The sequence below is a fragment of the Cydia splendana genome, chromosome 16, assembly GCF_910591565.1.
Source record: "Cydia splendana chromosome 16, ilCydSple1.2, whole genome shotgun sequence".
In the NCBI taxonomy this organism is placed as follows: Eukaryota; Metazoa; Arthropoda; class Insecta; order Lepidoptera; family Tortricidae; genus Cydia; species Cydia splendana.
Window position 1 is genome coordinate 13,443,014 of NC_085975.1, and position 22,535 is coordinate 13,465,548.

The window sequence follows — 22,535 nt, forward strand, 5'->3', positions numbered from 1 at the left end:
AAGTATAAAAAATAAGCTTCAGCGAACTCATTAAGCCTAGAAAAAACCCTACACCCTACTGCCACTTAAGTCAGTCTTGAGTCTTTGAATCAATTTCCGTAGTAGTACTACTACTACTAAGGTACTAGGAGGTAATAAGGCCTATAGTAGGTATAATAAGGCCTACCTGAAAAATAATGTTCTTACAACAGTGTAACCGTGTTAGTTATTTGAGTAACATATAGTAGTATACCCTATAATGGACACGGAACCAGTAATGGGACAAAAAAACACAGTTCCTCTAAAATAAGTATATAAAAGTAGTTTATAAACACTGGATATATTTTTATCATAAATAAGAGTCCTAGAGCGGATTATGTTTGAATTTTTATTAAATTCGGTTATTTTTTAAGAAATGTGCGTCAACCCAAAAGTTGTCGTGCCACTGAAAAAAATATCACTAAAAATTCTTAACAACTTCGCTAAGAGAGGTGAGTTAATTTATTAAATTTTAATTAATTAATACTTGATGAAAACTAGAATGTGTTTTGTTAATTGCATTTACCATGAGATAAGGTATACAACACACTATGTTGTGACTCCACAGATGTAAAAAAATAGTAGTATTTGGCCCAATCCCATTATAGGAGCTGTAAAACTGCATACCTCCTATGATGGGACAATTGACATAATGATGCTTGCTATGCCATAATTTCATGTTTTAAACAATACAGAAGTAAAATGTAGTTACGAAATATGTCAACCAGGAGGTATTCTCGGACTTAGGATAAATTAATATCGTTTTTCCAAACTTTTATTTAACTTGCCTTGTTAGTTAGTGTGGGTCAAATCTTGGTAGCTGAATTTGACCCACTTTTCCATTTCCGATTCAGTTGAAATTTTGTGTAAGTACGTAATTAAGTATGCAAATCGGATGATAATGCAATATTATGATAACATGGACTTGATCTGATGATGGAGACAGGAGGTGGTTATGGAAACTTTATCGCAATAAACCCTAACTAATTGTGTTTGGGTATATTAGAATTGTCTCGATGAATCTAATACAATAATAATTGGTTGTGGAAAGAAAAATACATTCAGCGATAAAAGCTTATACCAAAAATTGATTTTTTTTCCATAACTTATTCCCCATTTCTATATTTTATACTGATAGAGCAATGTCCATTATAGGGGGCCCATTACTGGATCCACGTCCATTACCGGGGGCCCATTACTTTGGTGTCCATGACTGGAGAAAAAAAGCATATTTTTAACTTGTTAATTATGTGGAAACTCATTGCAGTATCTTTGATACAACACGCCTAAAACATGAAAGGCGGATAGGACTTTCATCTTTTAACACGCTAAGCGGAGGACCATTTACATGTACAAGGGAAATATCATAAATACTCCAAATTTCCTCTTAAATGTCCCATGACTGGTGCTGTTACTATATATGTAAAGTGATACAATTAAAAGCTAACAGCAAACCAGTACATAAATTATATCTTATGTACTTCTTATGAATTACACTCTTATAAAGGTTTCGGCTAATTACGCTTAATTACTTGAATAAAGGTAGATGAATTGCGTGCGGTCCAATAGGTAACCACAACTCACGGAGTCCAAAACAATAAGCTGATCAGCAAAGTCAAGTAAACAAAGCCAAGTCACAGTAGTAGAAAGATTATCGAGTTCCGTAAACGTAAGCCGGGTCAAAAAATTCAATCGCAACACAGTAAGTAATAAGTGAACGCCTCGTGGCAGTAACGCACGAAAAATAACATTGCAAATTGTCGGCAATGAGGCGCGCGCGGGTGCAAGCGTACGCATCTGTGTGCGTGCATTACACACACAAATACAGTCTCTCACGCCCCGTCAGAGCGACGGGTATATTCAGCTTGAAATCTCAAAATTGACTTTTAGCTCAGCTCCCGTTTCGTCTAAAGTGACGCATGACATGACAAGTGATAAAAATGCGTCAATGGCCAGCTAGCACATTTTATAAACTATTTTCGGGTAGTTTAGTGTTGTTTACCCGTATCTCCGTTGACATTTTGCTGGGACGTCAGTCATCCGTGACCATAGGCTAGTGCAACCCAGCCGAAACCTCTGAAGATAATAAATATAATAATAATGAAATAATTATCTAGATAGTATTGCGTTGAATCTGTTCTAATTAATAAATACGGTACAGTTTTGACTCTTTTCGAATAAGTGTTTATATTTTATTTTCATAGTTCGTTTCTACTACAATTACACACATAATTACGAAAAATGCTACAACTACTAAAATGTTTGTTCAAATTGATGCTAGTTTTTTTATTTAATTCTGTATATGTACCTATCACTATAGATAAGCTTAAAATAGAATGATAATTTTTTCCTAGGGAATTTCCCGTTTGTGCGTTTCTTTCTGAGAATGCAAAATACAAAAGACTATTGTCCCTCGAGTATTTTTGTTACAAAAAAGGCTACAGATAAATCGCAAAGCCCGGGGATATTTCTGTTATTCCATAGTTATTTCACGATTGCGGACCGGCATTGATTTTATTATATTTCGCCTGTTCTAATACCGTATTCAGCCCGTGTCGGATATAAGCCCGAGGCCTGGCGATATCTGTGCTATATCAGAATGCAACCATCGCAGTGGAAGCGATCTTAAATCTTCGGAAATGGGAAATCAACAATAATACAACTATTTACTCGTATTTTTGGAGTGTTTATTTACTTTATTCTACGATAAACTAGGTTACTATACTCGTAGGTACCATTTTTTAAGAACGTACATACTAGTTTACAATTTATAGGTATTAAATAATTGCACAATCAGAGACAAGAAAGCGTATTCTACTTGTAATAAAAGGTTAAGAATTTTATCTGAATTTGCTATGGATATGATCTCTCAGTATAAATTACCTAAGGAATTAGTACCTACATATATTAGAAAATATAAAGCCATCGCAAGTCAATAATATTCTAAAAGAATATTTCACAAATGACAATGCTCTGGCAAATATACTGGCAAACAAACTAAAAAAAACCATTAGCTAAATTAAGGTAAGTAGATATTTGTTTATATTCTGAATTAGTTAGGTAACAACAAAACGCGAGTTTAGTGACCGCGCACATAATCTCAAACTAGAGATTTTGCACACATATGTATGTAGATTTAAGTACTTTTTTGGGAAATATATAGATTTTTTTTAATATATTTTTTTAAGTGACACTTTAACCTATTACAATCATAATACGCCTCTAAGTTCTTTTATATTCCGGTTCGAATTTTCCACATTTGCGTTGAGTTTTGCGGAAAACAACTCGCATTCATAACATCATATTCATAAATCATATTACCTAAGTGACAATAGTGCGGATTCATCTTTTATTTGTGTGGTCAGCCAAATAAACGTCCGGTGTCGCTTGGCCGCCGGCCAGGCCCACTGGCATTGATTACTGTAAACCTCTAATCGATCCCCATCTATTGGAGATGATATAATAATAAGCGGGTGAAATGCACGTGTGAGTGAGCGTATTGGGTAAACCGCCCATAGCTGCTAAACCTTCTGTAAATTTGGCAACAACACGAGTAGGTACCTATTTCAAATTCGTCTCGAATCGCCGTGTTTACTTGTAAAGTGTTTAACGGCCTACTACCCTATAGTTCGTTTTTTTAACATTAGAAAAAAGGTAAACAATCTTGACGTGTATTTTTAATAAAAAACACTTTTGAAAAATAAGTCCCGGCAAATATGTAACATATTAACTCTTATTTATAGACGGGTCTATTACGAATTTATTTAATAAAGGTATTAAAATAAATAAAATCGCGATAGACTCGTCTATAAATGTGAAATAATATGTGTTCAAAACGCAAAAGTTTTAAATATTTAACAATTAAGAATCATATACGTTTATTTACATTGTTTTGCTTTCATAAGTAATAGTTACTCATTTTTAAAAATGTTTTTCAATTAAAAAACACGTCAAGATCGCGTAGTCGTTTCCTAATGCTAAAAAAACGAACTATAGTCATAGTCAGTAGTGTAAAACGTGGGAATTCATATGTTATCTACTAGTTCCTAGAACAAGGTTACATTTTATAAATTCGTCATTGAGATTCATGATTAGGAATTTTTGTGGCAAATATATTAGGCTATTCTTCTGTGTGGTGTGGCTTACAAATCTAATTTGAAACTAACCATATTCAAATTCTAGTATAGTTAGTTAAATAATTTGTGTCGCAAAATGTCCTCATCAAGCTTTATATTAATAATGATAAACTCGTAGACAGATATATTTACATTTGTTTTTTTAGAAAAAAATCATACAATCATATATTCTTTAATCATAAAAGCTGTCTTTATATAACCAAAGCTATAGCCCAAAAACTAAAGAAGTGTCCTTATTTTATGTTCCAGTAACAAATATATGTGTACCTTAAAAATATTCATATCATATTACAATTATGAATTCTATTTTGCATAGACGAGGGGCACTTTTAAAGTTTTTACTAATACTTCTTAGTAGTAATTTACACTCTCATTGCATGATTTTATCAGCAATGAAACCCAATATCAAGAAGTATCATCCATTTTCAAATTTATCAGTACCTATCGTCTAAAATTACCGGGGTCAATCAAATTTTTCTTGTACCATCAGCCGTAAAAGACTTTTACTAAAAGTACCTACATGGCGAATTTATCAATGAATTCATTCATAATTTCTCCATGTAATTTCACAGCTCACTGTACAATCGACATCAAAGATACGTAAACATTTGCTTTGTGGATTTGGACACCCAAAATTCTATCTGTATTTTACAAAAAAAAAATTACTTCAGAATATATATTTCACTTTTGGTCTGGTTGCCATCTAACGTTACATAACATTGTATAACCAATATAACCATAATTGTTTCTAATAAACTAGGTATGTCGTAACATTCCTTCAAAGAAAAAAGGAAAAATTGATTGACCCAACAACAAACTTTCCAACCAAAACACAAGTTAACCACAAAGATAAAAGATATGCAGGGGTTGGGTTGCTAAGACAGAACTATGCTTTCATAATACGCCGAAATCCTCGTGTATGCATACGTGAGACACGCACTCATTAACAACTCGAGTGCTGTGAGCGGTGAATGGCTCAAAACCAATATACATATATGTAGTGATTTAAACGGATTAACGGAACCAATTGGGTTATTTTATTTATCTACCTCGAACATTTTTATAACTATATTTGGATAGTTTAGTGTTGTTTACCCATATCACTGAGCTGACATTTTACTGGGACGTCAGTTATTCTTGACCACAGCTGGAGCAACTCAACTGAAACGTCGGATAAATCACTACATATGTGTACATAATGCCAGAGCTTAAAGCGAAATGGACTTGTCATGAAATCACAGTTTTGCCTTAAACGACCCTTCTTGTCTATAGTCCGACCGGTTAAATGAGTCCTCGCCTGCGCGGTACGGGGGCGACGGGGTAGGACGACTAAAGGCCCTTAGTCGTCCTACCCCGTCGCCCCCGTACCTCGCAGGCGAGGACTCATTTAAGCGGTCGGTCTATATATTATCAATTCTGTGAAATTGACCTTTTCATTTCTGACGCAGCTGACGAGAACGGCTCCATAACGGAAACGATACCGGCCGAGCCCGTGCAGCTGAAGAACTTCCCCAAGCTGTGCGAGCAGCGCCGCAAGTTCCCCGTCCTCTACAAGCTCGAGTTCCAGGTACGTACGTATACAATAGTGGACACACCATTGATATATATTTCAGGACGGGCCTTACGGGCACTAAAAATGGTACTAGTTCAGCGGTGTCACTCACGAATTCGAGCCAATCGTGCAGCCTAACGCAACTAGTTGCGACCAATCGCGCGCGTGATACGAACTCATCAACAAATCGCGCGCGTGATGCGAACTCATCAACCAATCGCGTTGTAGTAACACCACTGTACTGGCCCCATTCTTCCCGTAAGGCCAGTCCTTAGATATATACGCAATGACAACAGTGAACACACGTATAGTGATGTGCCAATGGGCGCTTTTATATTTTCCCATCGACGTCCACGCTGCCGCGCTTAGGGGCTATTCATAAATTACGTCATTTCAAATTGGGGGGGGGGGTCTGGACATCGGATGACGGTAGCATGAAGTAGGAGGAAATGGGGTCATTTGAAGCATGATTTTTGGATGATTATAGGGGGGGGGGGGGGGTCAAAAATCGTCAAAAATCGATGACGTAATTTATGGACAGCCCCTAATAGCATAAGTAGGAACTCATTTTGAAATCTCTTTCAAATGTATAATGTAGATAGAACATATCGTACAAGTACAAAGTATACAATTGAATGACATTTTTTTTTTTATTCAAACAAAATTTATACAGTCTGACAGTATAAACCAAATCACTGTACAATTTAAAGTTAACTTATACGCTACGGTACACAACACTTTCCAAAAACAGTTTTATAAAATACCACTACCATCCATCGCCTCGCAATACTTCAGACAGATACTACATACACTTGCCCATCGACTGGCAAACAAATCACTTTCAGGAGCCCATGACCCATGACAGAAGCGCGTTCAGAAATTTTAGAGCGCGAATGAGAGGAGATTTTAGATGTGATGAAAATGAGTTACTGCTCTGATGCTAAGCGCGGCAGCACGTCAACTGCATATTGTTCAACCGTTACGTTAGAGCAAGGAATTTAAAAAGAGGTGAACCTTATTGCTGACACATTCGTTACACTCATGCTACAGGGTTGAATTTTTGTTTCCAAGTTTTCGCTCGCTGGGCGAAAACTTTTCAACATGCATCTAAGAACTGTAACGTGAGTTGAATGCAAGAAATACGTCCGAAATAAGAACATAATTGTAAAGGGATTTCACTTTTTCATAAGGTACTTTATGTAAGTATTTATTGTATTTATTTTATGGGTTTCCATAACAAACCGAATCTGAGAAATAATAATATTCAGCGCAGTACATTTTAATAAGTTACTTTTGCAATACGTAAGGTCAACGTGGCTAATTCCGTCATAGGGACTATTCCATCCACTAGCGTTTTTCTCGAACAACGAACAACATTGATAATTTCATCGACAAAGCAGCGATTGCTTTTAGTTTCAGCAATCAAAAGCAGGTTGGTTTTCCTATACGATTGAAAATCAAAGAAACATACGCTCGTGGACGGAATAGTCCCTATGACGGAATTAGCCACATTGACCTTATGTAATATTCCTAACATTAAGAGTTGTACAACTGAGATGAGTTTGTAGCTCGATGTATATTAAGGTAAACTAAAAATGAACAACTTACTAGATTTTAATAGGAGCTGAAAACTAGTTATGTTGAGTGTAAGTTTTTTTTTTCATATTACCTTGCACCGTACCTAGGGTTTGCACGACGGGAATGGGAATGTCCGCGGATCCGGATCCAGATCCGGATAATTTCATACATTTCGGATCCGGATTGCAAACCCTAACCGTATCTATACCTGCCCTTAGGAACATCACTACGCACACCTTAATAACGAACCTGCCAGTATTTTCTCTTTTATTTGCTCGTACGTGTGGAAACGCTTTAATTACAACTTTTATTACTGGCCGGTTGTGTTACTTTTTGCACTTAAGTTTTATTTTTCCAAAAGTTCATTGAGCGCGCGCGTTCGTTGCTAGACGAGATGAAAATTGACTTTCTAAATTGGATTGGAGTCGAGTTAACAGGTTTTAAAATATTTATCGTACAAAACGAAAGTTTTACGAGCTTTGAAATGATATTTCAAGCTTGAATTTGCCAATCATGTGATTTTAGGGTTCCATACCCAAAGGGTAAAAACGGGACCCTATTACTAAGACTCCGCTGTCCGTCTGTCCGTCTGTCTGTCTGTCACCAGGCTGTAATTCAAGAACCCTGATAGTTAGACAGTTGAAATTTTTACAGATGATGTATTTCTGTTGCCACTATAACAACAAATACTAAAAACAAAATTAATATTTAAGCGGGGCTCCCATACAACAAACGTGATTTTTTTGCCGTTTTTGCGTAATGGCAGGGGTGCGATACTCCTCCCTTCGGGCAAACTCGGCTCCGTTCGGCTCAGCATTGCTCCGAGCAATTATTACGGTTGACACAACTTGACGTCCCTTTGCGTCCACGACCACAGATAAGATGGCTTTAATTTTGACAACCCTAAATAGCCGAAAGTGATAGTGCCATATATTAGAAAGGGACAGCATGATTCGACCCTGAAACGCTGTCAAACTTCGGTTTTGTTAGAAGTTTCCTTTCTGTACGGTAGTACTATTATTTATTCTGTGGTAATGGTACGGAACCCTTCGTGCGCGAGTCCGACACGCACTTGGCCGGTTCGGTTTTGGTAGTTATATAAACCATTTAAATACTATCTAGGCATGTTCATAAAATATATTCAACCTTCAAACAAGCTATGAAATGAAATGAAATAAACTTTATTTCAGGCAACTATACACGGATCATGAATCTGCTAGTCTTATTTGCACTTACTTCATAAGATTTCCATACACTTCGATCCAAACCTAGCAATTAAAATTAAATGTTTCCTCAGTATTGGCTAAACGTAAGTAACGTAATATTTGATTTGTGAAACACAGGTTATAATACAGATGACAGTGAGTTGATATAGTTCATATAGTACTGTGATCTACCATATTATAGGTGTAAATAAGTACAAATATTTAGTCTAAGTCTAGTCGTCGTAACAATACCTGTTGTATTTGTCATGTATCTACGTTATAGAATCCATTGAAAAATTAACTGAATGTGCAAGGCAATACGAGTCACATTGTATTTTATGTAGTTAGAGGCTTTCGAACCATGTTTCATTAATTGCACAAGACACTGAATCGTTTCAAAAATAGTGCTTAAGATTACCTCAATAAGAGCTATCGCAGATGCATGCCGTATAGTAAACTTTGTTACAAGCACAAAACGCTAAGACATTTAAAAACAGTCTTTAATACTAACGTAACAAGATCGTCGGGAGATGCATTAGTAGCGGATACCTGGTTAATTTGCCCGACGCCTGAGATTGCTGTCTTCACGGCGATTCCTTGCCACGGAATTACAGCTAACGAAGTACCCTGTTGTAGTATTAGACATGGACTGACAAAATAATGGACTCGTATTTCGAAATTAACTTTCTTTCTGTATCTTTATTACAAGTATAACCTAACAGCCACAAATGGAATGGAATGGAATGAGTAGATAAATCTAAACTATGTGCTTAAGGTATCAATCTAATGTGTTGTGTGCGAGTCTAGTATACGTATATATATATACATCATTCTCTTCAGCAATTTTAGGCTCGACAAAGAAATTTCATAATATATGTATAAATGATTTCACAGTGGTTGTTAAATCGTTTATTTTATTGACACAACCAAAACAAGTATGCAAAACATAAAAGAAACATTTAAATTAAAAACTTTATTTTGTATATTTATCTAGTTATTTGCATAAAGTATTTCCCGTGAGGCTTTCAGTTAAGCTAATCGAAACTTCTTTTTTGTTTGAATCCGATATTAACGTCGCGTGAATTAGAACCACTTATAAATTGTTAGAATAACAGATTGAAAAGTGAAAACAAAGGGCTTATAAATTGTTTATACGACAACGGTTTCACTCACTTGAATTTTTAGTCGCTATTGGCGACATGTTTCGGGCCCTTCGGGGGTCCTTCCTCAGGCTCGAGTGCTCGCGGCGGCTGCAACTCGTGCACTCGTGCAAGTGAGTGAAACCGTTGTCGTATAAACAATTTAAAATATGTCTCACGAAAGTTTAATATCGAAAGGGCTTACACTAGTTTTTCAGAATAAGGTGGACATAATGAAAGTTCCCGGTCCATTTATATCACGTTTTTCTCATTTTAGTCTCAAGCGCTGAAAAATTGTGTCTCGCCTGTAAGAGCATAAAATTAGCTTTTTATTCTCTTAACTTTGCAATATCTACAGGAAAGACGCAAACGAGTTAAGTATACCTACAATAATATGTGTTTAACCATATTTCGATATATCAAATAATGAAATACCCAGTCTATAAGTAAGATGTCGTTGGCAGACGTTGAATTGTGTTGTGCTAACTCGCAGGCCAAGGTTTACGGTCGATTGGCGGCGGGAGTCCGGCCCGGCGTGCCGTCTTAATTATGTTTTTAGGACTCACGCCGGGAACAACGCTAAACGTTTTCTTATTACTCGTAGCAAGAACTACAAGCTGTTTTTTTGCTTATAAGTGCAGACTTGGGTATGCCCCAGTACGGTTACCATCAGTTTGTCACTGACATAAACGCCGTCGAGAACGTAATTTACTTTCTATACATCTCACTCGCACTCGCATATTAGTGCAAACGGGATGTATAGAAAGTAAATTACGTTCTCGACGGCGTTTATGTCAGTGACAAACTGATGGTAACCGTACTGATGCAGATTAAAAATAATAATCGGCCAAGAGCATGTCGGGCCATGCTCAGTGTAGGGTTTCGTAGCTACCCTACACTGGGAGGACACATATTTTTTTTCTTTCGGAGCGCATATTTCCGAAAACATTAACTATATAAAAAAATGGTTTTAGAAGACCCGCATTCGTTTTGAAAGACCTATCCAACGATACCCCACAATATCGGGACAAAGGAAAAAAGTTTTTTGTATGGGAGGTACCCTAAAAAAAAATTTTTTTGTACTTTTTATTTTACCGTTCTGTTGCAATGCATGATTTTGTATCCATGCCAAATTGCAGCTTTCTAGCACTAACGATCACGGAGCAAAGCCTCGGACAGACAGACAGACAGACCTGGCGAAACTATAAGGGTTTCCAGGTGACTACGAAACCCCAAAAAGGAACTCGTCGCTTTCGTGTGCCAGCCACTGGTGTGCATAACGATAAATAGGTTAATGATTTTACCACACAGGTTAATAAAAAGAACCCTGCCTTATGCGAATAGGAGTAAAATATACTCTATAATCTACAAAAAATCTACTCGACAAGAGTGATCATCTTTTTATCTTCTTTTGTGAAAAAATTTAATCAGCAGGATAGTGAGGTTACCAAGAGGTTAAGTGCGTACTACAGTGGAAACTGGATAAGTGGAACCTGGGTTAGTGGAAAACCTCTTTAAGTGGACCCAAGTTCTCGGTTCCAGTCCCTTGGCAACGAATTACCTCTATAAGTGGAATTTTGGGACCTCTATAAGCGAAATCCATTTTTTCGAAAATTTCTTATTTTTACCTCTGTAACTGGAAGCAGCCGTCTCCGAAACCTCTATGAGTGGAATAGCTCGGCGTTATAAAATTTGTATTTTTAATAAACCGTCACAAGGAGGGTAGTTTGTTTCGTTAACATTATGGTTCGTGTTTTAACTACGTATTTTGTATGAGATCACACATCGTTTTTTGCATTAAAGTACAATCGGTACATTGATTTATTTAACCATACTCGTTTCTCTTGCATAAATAAATATTAGGAGTGATTTTGTTTTTGTAAGTTTGAAAATTGTATGCGAGTAGGTACTGTGGATTATTTACAGTATTGCTTTTTTTAAAGTCAGGATTACATACCTATTTTTGTTAATACATACATATCTACATACATATTTAATAAAAGATGCTTATTTAAGTCTTGATCATACCATACGTGACCTCTATAAGCGACATTACTAGCATCCACAACCTCTGTTAGCGAGAGCCTCTGTAAGTGAGAAAACGTTTTATTTGAACCTGGTTAAGTGGAAAACTGGATAAATGGAAAACCTGGATAAGCGGAACTAAACAGCCGGTCCCTTGCGATTCCACTTATCCAGTTTCCACTGTATTTGTGTTGAAATAAGCACGTGTAAGCACGTATGCTGAACAAAAATGAAACGCACAAAAAAATTGGTACACCTAAAAAGTTTGGCATGGATTGCCAGTTTAGGGATCTAGAATTTTAACCCATACAGCGCTGATCACGACATTTTACGCCTCAACGAAGATACTAGAGAGCGAAGCTTATCGTTATCACTAAACGAGTTATCTGTAAATCGTTGGTTCGATCTATAGCATCCTTATTTACATAGGTTATTTAATAATACTTCCCTTATAATATTACTAAAGTACAGTACGCTATGAGAAGATTAAATAAAGAACCACAAATGCACGCCAAAGGCAGAGTTAGTAGCACAAACAGCTAAATAGGAAACTCGAACTCCCACCGCAAATATGGAAGTGGTTGGGAGACATGACTTCTTAACGACTTTATGAGATAAAATGAAAATATGAGAGCACTGGGTTTATAGAGTTAAATAGGAACGTAGATAGTTCAAGAGTTTGAGGTTGAGATGATTCATTTTCCTCTTTTAGTACGACTAGGCTACTAAACTAGTTACCATGACAGAAAGCTAGTTATTTTTGCTTGCTTACTTGTTGATTTCCTTGCTGACTCTTATCAGAAATGAGATTATACCGTATATCTTTGACCATGGGGCTTTAAATCCAGGGCTTGATTTTACTCGCTAAACTGAGCTACTTTTACTATGGGACCAACCCTAAAACCGGGGAATTTTTTTTGGCTTTTCCATAGAAAACGTCGACATCTGATCAGCCAAAATGTATGAAAAATTAAAAAATTTTTTTCGGGATTTCGGGGTTGGTGCCATAATAAAAGTAGCTCAGTTTAGCGAGTAGAATTGTGCCCTGGATTTAAAGCCCCATGGTCAGAGACACCCATTTTGACATTTGTAATACCTACATATTGTAGTAGTAGTAGTAGAAATCACTTTATCCCACACAACACAGGTTTACATAATATTTACAGAAATAAAGTGTTTATATTTATTGTAATACCTATATGCCTAAAAAAAATGCGACTTTTCTTATAAATGCCTAGTGTTTCCTTTAACTTCCTCATTCGTACACACGAAGCAACATGTAGTTCTAGTAGTAGGTAGAAATACAAGATTTTAACTTGGACAAATATACTCGTAATATACACATGAAATGTTTAATAAGGTTAATTTATTTTTCATTTTATTTTTATAGGACAATCTTACACAAATCGATCTAGTCCCACAGTAAACTCAATAAGGCTTGTGTAGTGGATACTAGACAGCGATAAATATAATACATAGGTATAATACTTACATGCTCTATTCCATCCCTGAATTGTTCTTATTCCTATATTTGTTCTTTTAAGACGAAACAGGAGCTGAGTTTTAAATATTTTAGGTAAATACTTATACCCGTCTCGCTAACGGAAGCGGCACCTAAAAGTAGTGCGATAAGGACAAGGCGAAAAATCCTGCGTAAAAATCTCAAATATCGAGGTTTCGTAGTCCTCTGTTTCCTCCTCCAAAACTTAACCAATCGTAACCAAATTTATAAATCTAAATGATTATGAAATTATCTGTGTCGGACCGTTTTGCTTTTTTGGCTAATTGATATCACCCATACAACCATTTCCAGTCGCCGTTACGACGCGGTGTTGACACATCTTGTGTCGACACCGTCTGTTTCGGTCACAATTCCAGTCGCAGAGTCGTCGCCGTGTCGACACAGTTACCAGAAATGGGGAAGGGTCGACACATGACACAAAGTGACATAAAGTGTGGTCGCCGTGTGCACACATTGTTTCGGGTTTGCGACTACTTTATGCCAAAATCATTCGTTCATTCGTTCATTTTGTTCCTGTCAAATGGAAACTGTCAGATGGAAAAATACTTAAATAAAAATAAGTGACATTAATACGCCATCTCTAAAACGGATTACAAGACGTAATTATATATTATTTGCATTTATATTACAATATGACTTAAATTATTATGGGGAATTAAACTGCTCGAGTGATTTGATAAACTAAGTGTAATATAATCAACGCGCCACCACATTGTTTTAGTTTAGCCGGAAATGAAATTGTTTACTTCTCAGTGCCTGTGTTCATAACTATATGTGACGTCCCACGGTCAAAGGTACCTTATGGCGGGTATGGAGTTATGCATACCCCAGTAATCTACAATAAATAAGCTATCGATAACATAAAATATCAACCTTCTAGGTTGCGTAGTTACAGAGATATGATTTTTTGAAAATAATGTTGTGAAATGAGCAACTTTACGATAGAGAAGTTTTAAGTTTAGCCGCCTAAAAAACTATGTTCCTGAAGTAAGTTACATAGTTGACTACAAATAATAATACCTTATATATCTGAGATTAAAAAAATATTGCGACTTGTTCTGTAATGCAAATAGAAACTTTTGATATCGACTGATTTATGTGTATACTAACCAATCTCTTGAAAATAAAAAAAAATAAAAGTTTTATTTCATTTTCACCATTGATTGCAATGAGCTCTCAAGATTTAAATTTTATCTATTAGAAAACGACACTGACAGACAGTTTAAGCAAAAAACAATACCGATTTAGAGGTGAAAATGTATTTTCTGACTTTTTCATATAAAATCACAAAATTGAATATTTTTACTTTTAATGTGACACACAATCAATTTTTCTGAGCACATATGAAAGAAATTCTGTCATTCAAATGAAATAAATCCTAAAACCCCAACTAAATACTATATTTAACCCCTTATGCCACTTTAAACTTACATAACAATAACAGTATTTGCTCCATACATTTACGAAAAGGTACCTTATGGAAATAAATCTAATAATACATCACTACAAAATATCAATCATATTACAGTTTATCTTTTATGAATAGAAAATATTAATTTACATTAAACTGCCCCAAATTTAATTAGTTCTTCGTCATAATAATCTTAAAAAAGACCAATAATTTGTATGTAATGAAAAGGTACCTTGTGATTAAGTTACATGATGAGGCATGATGATGATGGAACAGTTAGGATAAACTAATAATATTTTGGGGTTAAGATGGTATAAATCGTCTATTTCTTATCAATAATATATTTCGGTTGCTATTGAAGATAAGCGGCATTGAGGTTCAATGACCTCAGATATTCCATAAGGTAATGCGTCGGGTATTGTCATTTTTCAGCAAACCAATGGCTGATTTACTGCATGCGACGAAACCAAATGAAGATTATTCTAGTTAAGAAAGACTTGACGAGAGTAACTTTGGTATAATAGCAGGCTACTTGGATTTGTGATGTCGGTCGATGTACGGTTATAATATTTGCTAGGCCCCCCAACCAGAACTGAAATTATCAAATTAGTTTTGCAGAATGCTAATACAGTTCTCTACCAACCTTCTTTTCCCGTATTGACTAGTTTTTTTGGGAATTTTCAATCTTTTTTCCATAAGGTACCTTTTCTACTAAACTCTGAGACGACATTACTAAGCTTATAACTAACTTATAACAAAAATAAAAACAGTTAAACAAACGTTACGCATTAAGGTTTCAGATCACACAATAAAAAAAAAATGAGCATGTTTTCACCTCTTTACAAAACATTTCATATCTCCGAAACTAGAAACCCTCATAAGGTACCTTTTCCCGTGGAACGTCACATATTATTTGAAGCATTTTTAGTACTTCGATGCGTATACTATACTTAAATAACAGAAATAACGCTTTACATACTACGAAACTTGTTAATTATGATGTATAAATATGGTTTAAGGCTGAGAAATATTGCAGTCACAAAGTAGTTGCAATGTTTCGACTTTGTGTCGACTCTGTGTTGACACATGACACGCGCTGTCAAAAGTAATGACAAAGTTACTGGTATGTTACTGGATTTGCAAAATGGCTCCTTGTGTTGATTTGTTTTCAGATATTCTCAAAGTGTAAAAATGCCGTGGTCAGAGATGGGCATTAATCGATTAACTGTTTATTCGACTAATTAATGGAATAAAAAAAGTTAATTCTCAAATTTTAATCGCGATTAGTTTAGTCGACCTAACATAGATTGAAATTGAATTAATCTGAATATTAATCGAATAAATTATCGATTAAATCTCGATTGAAAGTTGACAGGGGGCCATTTTTGTACGTAAAAATAATAGAAATGTCTTGCATGCAGATGGTAGCAAAACACTTTGTCATAAAAGTCGAGATGGGTGTCGATATATAGGTTTTAGGGAGTGCCGATTTCGAAAATAATGACCATTTTGGAATCCGAAATGGCGGCCATGCACTGTGTCATAAAAGTCGTCATGGATGTCGTTTTATACGTTTTAGGGGGCCCCAATTTTGAAAATGATGACCATTTTGGAATCCAAAATGGCGGCCATGCACTATGCCATAAAAGTCGTCATGGGTGTCGTTTTATAGGTTTTAGGGGGCGCAGATTTCGAAAATGATAACCATTTTGGATTCCAAGATGGCGGCCATGCACTATGTCATAAAAGTCGTCATGGATGTCGTTTTATAGGTTTTAGGGGGCCCCGATTTAGAAAATGATGACCATTTTGAAATCCAAAATGGCGGCCATGCACTATGTCATAAAAGTCGTCATGGGTGTCGTTTTATAGGTTTTGGGGGGCGCAGATTTAGAAAATGATAACCATTTTGGATTCCAAAATGGCGGCCATGCACTATGTCATAAAAGTCGTCATGGGTGTCGTTTTATAGGTTTTAGGGGGCGCAGATTTCGAAAATGATGACCATTTTGGATTCCAAGATGGCGGCCATGCACTAGGTCATAAAAGTCGTCATGGATATCGTTTTATAGGTTTTAGGGGGCGCAGATTTCGAAAATGATGACTAGTTTGGATTCCACTTTTATGACAAAATACGTAGCCGCCATCTTGGATTATAAAATGATCATCGTTTTCGAATTCTGCACTCCCTAAAACCTATAAATCGACATCCGTGACGACGCAAGTTATCTTTATTTTCAGATCTAACAAATTGCTACAGAATACAAAGGACAAAAAAGAAGCGAGGAGGCAATGAAACAAGCAAAAATACAGATGATTCCTCGACGCAATTGGGTGATTCTTAAATTGTGTCCAGATTTTTTTGTCATAAAAGTTTATATTTTTCACATATTACTCTCACAAGTTCCGTGACATTTCGACCTTGTAATTTTTTAAGTAAATGTTTTTGTTTATCTATGAGGATCTCACTAGAATAGTATAATCAAGGTATGTTTATATTTGATGAATGAAATAGTAACGCAAAAAAAAAATATATTTGTGTCTTATATTCCTGCCGAAGACTTTTATTTTACCTTTTCCTTCTACACAAGTTTGGCCAAGTAATAAGAATTTAGGGCTCTCAATTTTATTACTTCTACGACAGTAAAGCTACAAGGCCATGTTTGGTATCGTTTTCGTATAAATTCGCAGTACCAAATTTAGTTAAGGTATCACATTGACACCATTCCGAAGTAAAAACATATAAACTTATTAAAATACTTTCTTTTAAACTCCTCTTCACGCTTAAACTGCTGAACAGTTTTAATTTAAATTTGGTACACATATATTTTGAGTCCCGAGACAGCCCATACAACCATTTCCAGTCGCCGTTACGACGCGGTGTTGACACATCTTGTGTCGACACCGTCTGTTTCGGTCACAATTCCAGTCGCAGAGTCGTCGCCGTGTCGACACAGTTACCAGAAATGGGGAAGGGTCGACACATGACACAAAGTGACATAAAGTGTGGTCGCCGTGTGCACACATTGTTTCGGGTTTGCGACTACTTTATGCCAAAATCATTCGTTCATTCGTTCATTTTGTTCCTGTCAAATGGAAACTGTCAGATGGAAAAATACTTAAATAAAAATAAGTGACATTAATACGTCATCTCTAAAACGGATTACAAGACGTAATTATATATTGTTTGCATTTATATTACAATAGGCCTTAAATTATTATGGGGAATTAAACTGCTCGAGTGATTTGATAAACTAAGTGTAATATAATCAACGCGCCACCACATTGTTTTAGTTTAGCCGGAAATGAAATTGTTTACTTCTCAGTGCCTGTGTTCATAACTATATTATTTGAAGCATTTTTAGTACTTCGATGCGTATACTATACTTAAATAACAGAAATAACGCTTTACATACTACGAAACTTGTTAATTATGATGTATAAATATGGTTTAAGGCTGAGAAATATTGCAGTCACAAAGTAGTTGCAATGTTTCGACTTTGCGTCGACTCTGTGTTGACACATGACACGCGCTGTCAAAAGTAATAACAAAGTTACTGGTATGTTACTGGATTTGCAAAATGGCTCCTTGTGTTGATTTGTTTTCAGATATTCTCAAAGTGTAAAAATGCCGTGGTCAGAGATGGGCATTAATCGATTAACTGTTTATTCGACTAATTAATGGAATAAAAAAAGTTAATTCTCAAATTTTAATCGCGATTAGTTTAGTCGACCTAAGATAGATTGAAATTGAATTAATCTGAATATTAATCGAATAAATTATCGATTAAATCTCGATTGAAAGTTGACAGGGGGCCATTTTTGTACGTAAAAATAATAGAAATGTCTTGCATGCAGATGGTAGCAAAACACTTTGTCATAAAAGTCGAGATGGGTGTCGATATATAGGTTTTAGGGAGTGCCGATTTCGAAAATAATGACCATTTTGGAATCCGAAATGGCGGCCATGCACTGTGTCATAAAAGACGTCATGGATGTCGTTTTATACGTTTTAGGGGGCCCCAATTTTGAAAATGATGACCATTTTGGAATCCAAAATGGCGGCCATGCACTATGCCATAAAAGTCGTCATGGGTGTCGTTTTATAGGTTTTAGGGGGCGCAGATTTCGAAAATGATGACCATTTTGGATTCCAAGATGGCGGCCATGCACTATGTCATAAAAGTCGTCATGGATGTCGTTTTATAGGTTTTAAGGGGCCCCGATTTAGAAAATGATGACCATTTTGAAATCCAAAATGGCGGCCATGCACTATGTCATAAAAGTCGTCATGGGTGTCGTTTTATAGGTTTTGGGGGGCGCAGATTTAGAAAATGATAACCATTTTGGATTCCAAAATGGCGGCCATGCACTATGTCATAAAAGTCGTCATGGATATCGTTTTATAGGTTTTAGGGGGCGCAGATTTCGAAAATGATGACTATTTTGGATTCCAAGATGGCGGCCATGCACTATGTCATAAAAGTCGTCATGGATGTCGTTTTATTGGTTTTAGGGGGCGCAGATTTCGAAAATGATAACATTTTCAATTTCAAAATGGCGGCAATGCACTATGTCATAAAAGTCGTCATGGATATCGTTTTATAGGTTTTAGGGGGCGCAGATTTCGAAAATGATGACTATTTTGGATTCCACTTTTATGACAAAATACGTAGCCGCCATCTTGGATTATAAAATGATCATCGTTTTCGAATTCTGCACTCCCTAAAACCTATAAATCGACATCCGTGACGACGCAAGTTATCTTTATTTACAGATCTAACAAATTGCTACAGAATACAAAGGACAAAAAAGAAGCGAGGAGGTAATGAAACAAGCAAAAATACAGATGATTCCTCGACGCAATTGGGTGATTCTTAAATTGTGTCCAGATTTTTTTTGTCATAAAAGTTTTTATTTTTCACATATTACTCTCACAAGTTCCGTGACATTTCGACCTTGTAATTTTTTAAGTAAATGTTTTTGTTTATCTATGAGGATCTCACTAGAATAGTATAATCAAGGTATGTTTATATTTGATGAATGAAATAGTAACGCAAAAAAAAAATATATATTTGTGTCTTATATTCCTGCCGAAGACTTTTATTTTACCTTTTCCTTCTACACAAATTTGGCCAAGTAATAAGAATTTAGGGCTCTCAATTTTATTTTGACTTCTACAACAGTAAAGCTACGAGGCCATGTTTGGTATCGTTTTCGTATAAATTCGCAGTACCAAATTTAGTTAAGGTATCACATTGACATCATTCCGAAGTAAAAACATATAAACTTATTAAAATACTTTCTTTTAAACTCCTCTTTACGCTTAAACTGCTGAACAGTTTTAATTTAAATTTGGTACACATATATTTTGAGTCCCGAGACAGGATATAATAAGTTATCTCTAAAATCATCCTTTAAAGGTGTGAAATGAGGTGTAGGGGGGAATTCAGAATTGACTTCTTGAAGTTAATACTGTTTAAGTTTAGGTTTGAAGTCATGTTTTTTCATCATTTTTAACTAAATCAAAGATGTAGACCATCCCAAATTTCATATAAATCGGTTCAGCGGTTATTGATTTCCCGTACAAATTTCCACGCCACTTTTCACACCTTCAAAAGATGATTTTGGTTATAAGATCTATCCTATGTCCTGTTCCGGGACGCAAACTATTTCTATACCAAATTTCAACGAAATCGGTTCAGCGGTTAAGCGTCAAGAAGAGTTTCAAAAAAACCGGCCAAGTGCGAGTCGGACTCGCGTATTAAGGGTTCCGTACATTAAGTCCGACTCGCGCTTGACTGCACATTTCTAATAGGTTTTCCTGTCATCTATAGGTAAAGAACTATTTTGTGTATTCAGACGGACATACATACAGACGCACGAGTGATCCTATAAGGGTTCCGTTTTTTCCTTTTGAGGTACGGAACCCTAAAAAGATTTATTTTTATTTTGTGGAATGGTGTCAATGTGATATCTTAAATGGATTCAGCACCCCAGATTTATACGAAAACGATACCAAACACGGCCTAGCACCTTCACTGATATAGATATATCAAGATAAAATTGAGAGCCCTAAATAAACTTTCAAGAGCGGATATCTCAAAAACTATTCAACATATCGAAAAAAATGACTGAATAAACTTGTAACAAATTAAATTAACTTTCATTTTGTATAAGTGGCCATGTCGCTGAGATGCATAGTTTCCGAGATATAATCGAAAAACGGGAAAATGGGACCTTCAAAGCCCCCTCTCTCTCCCCCGCTCAAGGGCTACGGCCGGGGACTTTTGATATGTTCACCTCCTAACTTGTCAAACCGAGTTACGGAGTCAAAAATTGTGTTCCGAGCATTTCCCTCTACAACTTTTGGAGCATTCGTTGCCTGACCTAAGTAGCTTATTGAATTTCTTTAAAAACTTTTCTGTAAAAGGTTGACGGGTGTTGGGTGTTTATATGGTTTCGGTCGATTATTATCATTTGCATTGCCCATGATGACTTACTAGAATTACGAGCACACGAGACACTAATAGTAGTTTGACAAACCTTGGTTTTCAAGAGGTATTTTATATTGACATTTGCTGTCACAAATTTGCTGTCAGATTTAATCGCAAACCGCACGCAAAGTGCACACAAATGTGTCGACACCTTGTTACGGAAAAGTGTAGACACGGCGACGACACTTTGTTTCGAAACAATTCTAGACACATTGTGTGGACTCTGTTACGACACATCTGACATTTAGTTACCACTTTGTGATTCTGCGACTGGAATGGTTATATGGGCAGTTTTGAATGCCACGCCTCTCATTGCGGCATAGTCAATTAGGCCATTTTGGCCATTTTTGAAGGGCTCTAGCGCCTTAAAAAACAAAAATATCAAAAAAAGCAAAACGGTCCGACACAGATATTGACAATATTAATCTGTGTTGAAAAAATCATTGCTCTAGCTTCAAAAACCACGGAGGAAAATGAGGAGTACGTTTGTATGGAGAAATGACCACTCCCGTTGGCTCTTAAAGTTTTCCCGTAATCTTGCAAACAAACACAATATTATATACTTTTATCTGGTACATAGGAATCCTAAAATAGCAAAGAGCAAAGAGATACGAGTCGGTGCTTTATACGAAGATTGCAGTTAACAAGCTCTTTTGTTATACCTATCACTTAGCTTTCGCTAACAATACTGAGATCTCCGATAACAGATTGAGTTTCCATTTGTTGTTAAACTTTAGCGTCATACATTACTAGTTGAGAATAGGTAGTTATCTTGATAATACAAAAGCAAAGCTGTGTCTGTACTATACTCTGTATCTTTAGGTATTTAAATTAAAGTGAACAAATAATTTGTACATTTTTGGGTAGTTATAACATTTATTGGTCAACCAACCAAATACAAAACCGCCTGGATCTGTTACTGAACATACTGACTTTAACCTACATTATTTGATCGTGTAATGTTTTCATCTACCCTCAACTGGCTTAAGGAGCCATTTGAGGGTAGATTTTGTTAACTTTTATTTTCATACCTAAAGATACAGAGTATAGGTATTTCCCAGAGAGAAAATAGATACCAAAGGTTACACTGGGCAAGCAAGCTTAAAACATTAACTACAGAATAGATGTAGTAGTTAGCATAATTATTTTCCATCGTTTATTCACGGAAACGTACGAACGTGTTTTGTTATTTCAGTCAGTCTTGGTACAAAAAGTACTCAGGTTGACTGAACTAGCATGACAGATACATACATTTCCGAGAAAATACGATGGAAAACAATTATGCACTACATATGTAATCCAGTGAAATTGTAGAATTTAGTAACGTGGCTCTTCTGCGTCAAATCCGGTAGTTCTGATTTTTTGCAGACTTATTTATGATGTTGGCCCAATTAATAATCCAAGTTTGTGACCTTGAGCGCCGAACGCAACTTTGTCAAAAATCGAACAACC

At 35.9% G+C, this 22,535-nt stretch overlaps 1 protein-coding gene across 2 annotated transcripts in view; it reads left to right on the forward strand.

The window, feature by feature from the left end:
* Positions 1-22,535, forward strand: part of LOC134798345 (receptor-type tyrosine-protein phosphatase kappa) — a 316,272-nt gene that overhangs the window by 242,691 nt on the left and 51,046 nt on the right. For both annotated transcript variants that reach the window (XM_063770752.1, XM_063770753.1), the window contains one exon: positions 5,603-5,721. In XM_063770752.1, the coding sequence (XP_063626822.1) occupies positions 5,603-5,721 (119 nt within the window). The remainder of the gene's footprint in view (positions 1-5,602; positions 5,722-22,535) is intronic.